General features: G+C 44.6%; 1 protein-coding gene across 1 annotated transcript in view; it reads left to right on the forward strand.

The window, feature by feature from the left end:
* Positions 1–9,656, forward strand: part of LOC106807884 (vacuolar protein sorting-associated protein 13D-like) — a 77,122-nt gene that overhangs the window by 9,453 nt on the left and 58,013 nt on the right. The window contains exons 8-17 of the mRNA XM_014810376.1: positions 3,874–4,124; positions 4,529–4,697; positions 4,838–4,936; positions 5,120–5,339; positions 5,630–5,746; positions 6,473–6,642; positions 8,053–8,231; positions 8,434–8,641; positions 8,857–8,950; positions 9,377–9,425. Coding sequence (XP_014665862.1) covers positions 3,874–4,124; positions 4,529–4,697; positions 4,838–4,936; positions 5,120–5,339; positions 5,630–5,746; positions 6,473–6,642; positions 8,053–8,231; positions 8,434–8,641; positions 8,857–8,950; positions 9,377–9,425 — 1,556 coding nt within the window. The remainder of the gene's footprint in view (positions 1–3,873; positions 4,125–4,528; positions 4,698–4,837; positions 4,937–5,119; positions 5,340–5,629; positions 5,747–6,472; positions 6,643–8,052; positions 8,232–8,433; positions 8,642–8,856; positions 8,951–9,376; positions 9,426–9,656) is intronic.

Genomic DNA, 9,656 nt, shown 5'->3' on the forward strand with positions numbered 1-9,656 from the left:
GTTACGGATCGGTATCTACCTGCGCCTACCGCAATGGCGACGGTAGGGTTCATTGCACCTTCTTTTGATGGAAAGGCCGAGTATGCTCCGCTGAAAGCGTTACGATACCCGAAGACTCGAGTTGTCACGGGCGCTACCCGCTGTCGCGGAACATAATGGACGCCATGTTAGGGAGAGAGCTCTGGCGACGAGGCTGGCATTGCGGCAATGAAGTGTGTTCTGGACGATAGTATGACGGTACTAGGTGTATCGGGCTAATGGAAACCAAAACCACCAAGATTCCGAACGTTTGTCGTGAATCGCTTGAAACCATTTCATCAGCATTCCGATCATCGCGAGTGGAGATACGTATCCGACCAACTCAGAACCCGGACGGACGAACGGCTCACGAGGTTGACACCGCGACGGGCTTACCTGGAGTGTAGCCGGATGGCAGCAGGGCCGACTTCCTCTGAGTTCTCACCAAGGAGGATCAACCGGTAGACAGCGAGCTCTGTGGAGTTGATCCCCGAGTTGAAGGCCCACTGCGGCGTCGCGTTAAGAATCGCGTCCTGACATGTCCGAGGAGCTCGCGACAACAATGGAATAAGACTGTTTCTTACCATTCAAGCATGGTACAACCTGAAGCGGCTGCCCAACCGCTTCGTTGCGTTCGGGCGTTAAACGAATGTTGCTGCGCCCAAAGTTCGGCATAGGAGGGCGATAGTGAGGCTAAGGTCGAACTTAGCGAGAGTCCTAAGGTGGACGAGATGGAGGCGCGCCCGAACGACTAATCTCTCAAGCTGCACACGAGGCTTGGTGTACACGCTGAGATTGATACGTTACGAATGGGCAGTTTACAGGTAAAGCGGCAGACAAGTTTCATTCGTAGACCTGGTCCAGTTCTCGGCGATGGTTTGCTTCGCGTGGTGGCGACGGGTAGAATAGGCGAATTTGCCTCAGGATATGAAACACCTATAATTCGTGCCGAAGAGGCACCCACGTCGCGACGCTCTATGATAAGGCCAGATACATAGGGATGTTAGGTCATCGGGCAGGAATCACATGTTGTCGAAGTTACGCCGAGACGAGCCTGGGTAATCAGGCGCCCCTCTGCTATAGAAGAATGATCTCAACATGCGTGCAGTGTAGAAATAGAGGTCTCCCTCGGGGAGCAAGAAAATAAGCGATCTACCCGAGGACCGCTAGTAACGCGATCAATCCACCATTCACGAACTGTCCGAGTAGACTGGCTTCGCGTCCGTACGAAGTTAAAACGAGGTCGTGTCAGTTGTAAGCCGCCATACGGCGTAACGTGTTTACCTGCCTCGCGATGCGCGGCGATTCATATTGAAAGTTGCGGCTTCGATGGATAACAGCCTCTTATATTAATGCTTTAAGGCGATCGTCGGCTCGCAGGGGTCAGGTGAAGCGGATGAATCGACAATGGTCAAAAACTTCTTTTTTTGGCCGGGCGGCGAGCGCCGAACCTGCGGGAGTCGATAAACGGTTTGAATCTGTTCAGATCCATAGCGCGATGCTTCAAGACTCGGAAAATATACTCCACCTCGTCCTATGTAAGTTTGTACCGTGCCGCTAAGAGATGGATAGGCGTTAGAAGGTTGAAGAATTTGTGCCATAGTTGGTTTTGAATGCCAAAGCAATACCCCTCTGCGGTTTTGCCAGTGTAAGTCTGTTTCGTGTAATTTTCGATGTCACGTAAAAAAAAAAAAATTTAGCCCAGCTATTGTGTATAGGCACGGAATTATGTGACGTGAGTTCGTGGTGTTTGGGTACGCTTGTCCCGGAGACAGACCATGATATTTTTGTGACGATATAGATGATATAGATTGTGTGCGTGATGATAATGTTTCGACGTCGATCTGGAAAATTATCGTTGTAGCCCCCTTAAAATTAGTTATTCGGGCTCACAAGAGGATAAGGTCGGTCAATTATAGGATATGAATTGAGGGGCGCGGAGTAATGTGAGCCGCAGAGCCTATTGCAACACTCTTTTCAGTATCATTGTGAATCCCAGCGGTGGCAGCACCTCCTGGTCCATACATGTCGCGATAGTGTTCTAGATATGGTTTGGGCCTGCGCGTGGAGAGCCAAGAAGTCGATCTGTGCGCGAAGGCCATGATGGTGTTGTTTGATAATTTGTGGACAATAGATTTCTCCAGAATGGCTCGAGCCTCCATAATGTTTTGTGAGTACAAGTTGGTCGTTTATGAGTTAACAGTGTATAGGTTTTGAAAAGAACGCTAGAGGCAGCGCACTCTAATTAAGTAAATTTATGTAATTTGTGTGAAGTAGGTTAATTCCCCAAATGGAATTTCAGCTCGTTAAGGCGCACTAGACTCTAGACCCTAAGCTCGTCGAAGAGTGCTGTAAATAAGAATTGTTGTATCACCACACTGTGGTGGCTTCCCCTGGTTGTTAGTAAGAGAGCTAAAGTTTGTTTGTTTTGTATTCAGTCAATCGTTTTAGTAGGATTAACACCATAAGGGGGGGGGGGGGGGGTCTGGTGACACCCTCAGGGAAACAGGAGATTTAGTTTTCTGTATTGGAGTCAACAGCACCTACAGGGAGGAAAATGCAGAATCTGCGGCACAAATCTAACGGCTTCGAACCTATAGGCTTGCGTGATAGTTGTGTAATAGCATCATTAAGTAGGAAAAGCCATCACTAGTGCCGAAATTTGAGGTCAGCAGTGTCAATAGTCATGGCACAGGGCATATTTTAGACATTTTCTGAGGACAATGGTCTGACGGAAGCGATTGAAAAACTTTTTTGTTTCAGCGCGTGACCTAAGCATTTTTGGCAATATTGAAAGGACGTATGAAATCTACTTTGGCTTGACATGCGAAGAGTAACGTTCAAAATTAACTTTTGACTCTCAAGAGAGGTTAAACAGGGCATTTGTTGACTGTCTGTTAGAACGAACTTGGATCTGCCGGGTTTGCTGAGTTAGAATCTGATACAGCCTGGATGTAGGTAGGCTACAATGTCACAGGTCAAACAGCGTAAATTCATGGTTAAGACAGGTTTATGCTCTTAAATCGTGATAAATTTCCATATGGCTTCGTGTACTGTCATATGTTACATGTACCTACTGCCACGTGCCGTGGCTTACTGCAGTGATGTGTTCATGGTACCTCGTGTAGTTTTCTTTGCCTGGTATAGATTGGTACAGGTGGGCAGCTTCTCTATTGCAGCGCTGCAGGCTTGCGTAGGTAAAGGAGTGAAGTGCGTTACCTAGTTCGTCTTGCAAATAGTTGTTGCTACTACGTCAATGAGGGAGCTTCCATCTTTAATCTGAAGACACTTAACGTACCGCATCTGTGGCAACTGTTCAATAATGATCCCAACGGAACATTCCTTTGAAGAAAGTTCCTGAATACCTTCCCTGTGCATTCCACTGTTTCGACGTGTATGTGAACACATTTGGGACTAACAGGGTTTACTAGAATCCCACCACTCCACCACAGAGTCACCGCAGTAGACGTTAGATGAGCGCTGTCGCTCTGCGGCACTTGTTTTTATACAGTCATGCATAATGTAGGCTCTAGTGCAGTAACGTTGTGTTAGTCGAAGAATTCACAGTCTTTCATATTGAACGAGTGGTGAAGCATTTTGTAGAAATCGTATTCGTATCACTATCAAGTAATCACTATCAGTATCAGTGCTAAGTCTGAAAACACTGAATTTTATTAAGTTAAGCTAGAATTTTAGTACTTGAAAAATAAAAATTGTCCTTGAAATGTCCTGGAAAACTCCTTGAATTTTGCCTTGACTTATCTGTATGCACCCTGCTTTAATCTTGGCCAGCAGTATTATACCCGAAAGAAACACATGGCTGATGAAGTATTCTTTTCTTATTCTTCCCACCAGGGCGCAGCACAACACGAGTACATCCTGCAGCCAGTGTCGGCACAGGCGAAGTTGCGGCGCAACTGCTCAGTTCTGCCGCTGCGTTCTCGGGTGACGCCGCGCATCACCTGTGACTTGGTTATGGACCGAATGCAGCTGAACATCGGGGAGCCACAGTACCGCAGCATGATCGCCTGGATGAAAGAGTACGACAGGTTCGAGCGATCGCGCCAGTATCGACGATGGCGCCCCGTCGTTAACGTGAAGGATAGGTATGAATGTTCATGTGTTTATGGGAGGTGGCACGTATGTCGTTTCCACGTGAAAGTAGATAAGCAAATAATTAACGATGTAGGTAGCTTATATCGGTGTACAAATAGCAAGATGCGATACTTAGCTAGAGGTAGTAGCAAGTCGGTTCATAGTGTGAAATCTATTATGTCTGATAGCAAAACATAGCCATACAACAAGTAGAAACTTGCTACGTGACATATAACTGAGGCTGTAAAAAGTACTGAGTAATGGATATTTGAACTCTAGCAACAAAACTTAAATAAATCCAAATTAATAATAGCGAGTGATTTACAGGGGAGTCAGATATTGTACATGGAGTCAATATGTCACAAACGAAGCCACCACCCTTTTAATTAAGTCATTTTTCTTCACGATATTCCAGTGCTGCCACTTGGTGGAAGTTCTGTATGACATCGGTGCTTCACACGATCACAAACAGGAATAGACGGTGCACGAAAAACTTTATGCTGCAGCGTGCCAGGACTAACGTGCAGTACGTGCATACATACGCTAATCAGCTGTCGGGCAAACAGACAGACACTTCTGGCCAGGTAACACATCATAATTATCGTCATTCTAATATGTTACATTCTGAAACTTTTTGCACGAGGCATCTCGTAAAATCTCTTATTGTAAATATGAGGTTATATTTACTCAGATATTATGGACTTGCTTTAATCATTTCATGCAGAAACTCATCGAGGATGTGGAAGCAGAGCTGACTTTCCAGGAGTTGAAGATTCTGCGGGAGCTTGCAATGAGCAAGGCGGCGCCACCTGTATCTGACCGGGTGAGCTGTCCAATCATGAGTGAGACTGATCGCTGCATCTACACAGACTAAATTTTATAGCATCCCCTTAGTGCCTATTATTATTATGATTATTATTATGGTTAATATATTAATAATAATAATATTCTTATTCTTCTTATTATTATCTTATCTGAACTATAGCAGGCATTTTTTTCCATGAAGGTTCCTTCCAACCAGCCACATAAATCACCAGCAGGTGACAGCAGGGGAGTGCTCAAGCGCTGGTTCCCAGGTTGGGGAGGCTGGTACAGCGCTGCAGAGCCTGAAGAATCTGCTCAGGCTACCGAAGAGACTTGCTGTGCTGCAGTGGAGATGCCAAATGACTCGTCACCACGTTCTGCCACAGGGTCACCACCTGTAAAACACCCAAAATTAGAAATAGGTAAATTTTAAATTGCTCAAGCCGTCAGCAAGTCATTGTTGACCAGTGTTTACACGTAGCAGTGCATGTTATGTTTCTTCTATGTTGAATGACGTTATTATTAAGATTAGGACTGTCTTATTATTTTCCAATCAGTCAGATCATGCTACAGTCATAAAATTCATGGAATTTATGGTTAGTTTAACAGTTAGTTTTGTTAGCATTTTCTAGGGGGAATAAAGGGGTTATGTTGCTGCTAGTGTTTGTGTTGTGATGGTGATGTCTACGTAACGTTAGTGTTTGCCTTGCAGAGGAGAGGTTCATGGATGTGATTGCAGACACAGCAGAAAACAACACATTGTTAAAGCGAGATTCTGTGTTCGCCAGACTCAATTTCCTGTTGAAGACGGGAACCTGCCAGCTGTCAGGTACTACACTTTAGTAATCCTACTTCCATACATAAGCAGCTCGTCATTCTCACCAGTGCAGCCCTCTAACAGTGTGGTCCTCGCTCCTGCCTATGTAAGTTCCTGCATGCCTCTTGCAGCAAGACACTCATATGACCCCACCACGCCTCGTGACAACACTGGTATAAACCTTTGTTTACTCCTCACCATGGTGTCTAGCTCGTTGTGTAATTGTCTAGTCTGTACCCTATGGTATAAAGTCTACTAAAGGTGACTACCTTAGAGACTATTATAGTGGTTCATATTGGCTTCAGTTGCTTACAGCATTTCTAAGCGTAGTTCCCTTCATTCAACATCTTATCATTGTGGTCTGCTGTCTCTTCGGGCGTGTTTGTGTGGTCGGATCCATGGATCTCGATCCACTGGATCGAACCCTTGACCAAACAAACGCAAACTCACTTTCAACGGTTCACGTTTCGCTGTGGCCTATCACGGGATGGTTCATAACAAAGAACAAGCTGTGATTGGCTGAGGCGCAGGCTGCCATATTGGATCCTGTTCGATTCCACCTCGCTAGCAGGGTCGGGTTCGGTGGATCGAGATCCGTGGATCCGACCAAACAAACAGTCAGATCAACGAATTCATTGGATCGAGATCCGTGAATCCGACCAAACAAACGCGTCCTTCGTTGCACTTGGTAATGTCCCGTTCCCTGATTCAAATAACAATGATTGTATCTGTTCACAGATGGCAGCAACACTATATTTGAGTTGGAGTTCTCTGAAGTACAGATGGAGTTTGAATCACGACCACGTTATAATTCATCAGAGATTCATATTACTCTGGGTGCCCTTTATCTGCGGGATATGTATACGCCAAATTCAAATTTTGGAACTCTTATTTCGCCAAACAAGTGGGCAAGTATTGTGTAGGTGAAGTCGGGTGTATAATATGTGGGTGAACGTGTCTTCCATGTGGTTTGAATAGGTTAAATAAAAATATCCATATTAATTGTATCCCCCGCGACGAAGTCGGCGGGGATACTATAGTTTCACGTCTGTCCAGCCGTCGCCGCCACCGCCGCAGACACTTTTCCTTCCCCTCTATAACTCGACCCTTAATTGACCTAGCGCGACCAAACTTCGTATACTTACACATCTTGGGGAGAAGGTGTGTCGCATACCAAAACCAGGTCACTGCGACCTTTATTTGACCTTGACCTTGATCATATTTCCCTTCCGCTCTATAACTCGGCCCCTAATTGACCTAGCGCGACCAACTTAGTATACTTACACATCTTGGGGAGAAGGTGTGTCGAGTACCAAAACCAGGTCACTGCATCCTTTATTTCACCTTCACCTTGAAATTGATCTTGTACCTCTTTGTACCTTGTATGTCCTTACGGGGATATTTCATTCATACTAGATTGCGGGGGATACATGTAGTTGGCGACAACTGCCATTTCTAGTTATCTTGAAGCCACACTATGCGCATCCAAACGCTAATTTCTCCAGTACTAGACTAGCAAATACTTTGTGTCATGCATAATCACACTACCTTATGACAAAATAAACTCTAGTTTCTCCCATTTCACTGCACGTTGTCTTATAAAAGGCATTTGAAAATACCTCCAATGTTGTTCAAATTCTCTGATGTTGTTGACACTTTCGCGTTGCTCTGCCAAGCAACCGTGGAGCGGTGCTGCGGTACAGCGGTACGGGTGTAGCAATGATAAAAACGTGATGTCACCTAACCGATTCTTGGCGAAATTGTTTGGCAAACAATTTAGCATTAACGCCAGATTACCAGATTTCGCACCGCTTTCTTGTGGGTTTTAAGCAAACGCGCACTGAAATGGGAGGAACTAGAATTTATTTTGCTATAAGGTAGTGTGATTATGCATGACACGAAGCATTTGCTAGTCTAGTACTGGAGAAATTAGTGTTTGGATGCGCATAGTGCGGCACCAATGTAATGAAACTATATGAAATTTCGCCCAAACCTGGATGTGCATTGAATTGTATAGTTTCGTAAAAATTATGGTAGGGTAAAGGATATGATACAGTAATTTCAATGTGAAAAATGGGAACAATAAAAATGGGTTCATTTTTCAAAAATTGTCTTTATATAAATTGTTTATCTTATAGTATACATATCAGGCATCTAACATGTTCTGTGTAAGTACTAACTTACTTGAATTACACAGCACATCTTACTTGTTTTCATAAACATGGTCTGAGTTCTCTTGCTGTGCAATTCTGCTTGTATTATCTAAATTACGGCCACATATATTTTTGTGTGAACATGGCATTGACTGCTATTTGCAGAATCTGACACAGCGAGAAGTGTCAAGGAAGTCTAGTCAGGACTTGAAGACGCCTGTTAAGGAAGTCAACCTACCGGCGCACACACTGAAGCTGCCGCAAGGGGATGTAGCTAATGACATGGCTGCTTTGTTTGAGTTGACGTTTGAGAAGAATCCATTGAATTCAACGGCTGACTATCGGTGAGAGGATAGTCTCACTGAGACTGGCGCTGTTACTCTGAGAGCTGTTTACATGCTGCACAGATGCAATTTACTCAGTTTTCAAAATTTAAAATGATTGTCATATAATCAGCGTCCGCCGAGTTCCTCGGGAAGAACAAATATACAGTATTTTGTGCGCGATTTCTTCTCTTTATCGCAAATTGACGTCCTCTTCTTGCAGGTTGGTCATGAAGACGACATCTTTGGACACCATCTATAATCCGGGTGCGATCAAGCGAATCCGTCAGTTCTTCAGGACGCGGTCATCAACGCGACAGTCAGCCCTGAAGCTCACTGAGGCCGCCAGGGTGCGCTACGAGCAGCTGAAGATGCAGACAAAAGCAGAACTGCAGCACACGTGGGAACAGCTGTTGGAGGGAGAGCAGTTGGTAAGGGTGGATGGGAGTAGACAGAGTGTATAAAGTATGGGATAAAACCAGCTTTTATTCTTTTCACTCGAAAGGGGGACATCACACTTTATATGTAACTACAGGTGAGGTAAAGTGAGCTATATTTTTTTTGCTTGAGGTGACATGTTGTATCTGTTACGATGTGACAGGATAGGATAGCTAGATCAGGATAGGTGTGATACTGTGTTTTTAAGGTACGAACCAAGCGATGGGATGCCCACCTGAATATCTCGGCACCCCAGATCATAGTCCCTGAAAGCTTCCAGGATCCAAACACAACTGTGGTGAGTTGTTATCATTGTTGTTTTTGTTTTCGTTACTAATGAAGCCTGTACACACGGTTGTAAATTTCGTCTGCTGGCCCGGGTCAGTAACTGCAATACTGAGACTAATTACTATAATCTGGTTAGTAAGCTGTGCAACATTGAGTCATTACTCTGACGTCAATCTGGTTAGTAAGCTGTGCAACATTGAGTCATTACTCTGACGTCAATCTGGTTAGTAAGCTGTGCAACATTGAGTCATTACTCTGACATCAATCTGGTTAGTAAGCTGTGCAACATTGAGTCATTACTCTGACGTCAATCTGGTTAGTAAGCTGTGCAACATTGAGTCATTACTCTGACATCCGTCATCTGGTTTATACCAGCCTGTGCCAACGATTGAGTTCTTACTCTGACTCAATCCTGGTTCGTACTGTGCGAACAATTGAAGCATTACTTCTGACAACTTCGCCAATCCTGGTTAGTAAGCTGGCGCAACAGTGAGTATTATATCTGGTCGTCCATTCTGGTTAGTATAGCTGTGCAACATATGAGGTCATGTACTGCTGCCATCAATCTGCCGTTCATCTAAGGCGTGGCAACATTGCAGTCATTATTTCTTCAATTTTGTTCTCTGAATCAATCTGGTTAGTAAGCTGTGGCAACATTGAGTCATTACTCTGACCGTCAACTCTGGTTTAGTTAAGCTGTCGGCACATTGAGTCAGTACT

This window comes from Priapulus caudatus, unplaced genomic scaffold, assembly GCF_000485595.1.
Source record: "Priapulus caudatus unplaced genomic scaffold, Priapulus_caudatus-5.0.1 Scaffold240, whole genome shotgun sequence".
In the NCBI taxonomy this organism is placed as follows: domain Eukaryota; kingdom Metazoa; phylum Priapulida; class Priapulimorpha; order Priapulimorphida; family Priapulidae; genus Priapulus; species Priapulus caudatus.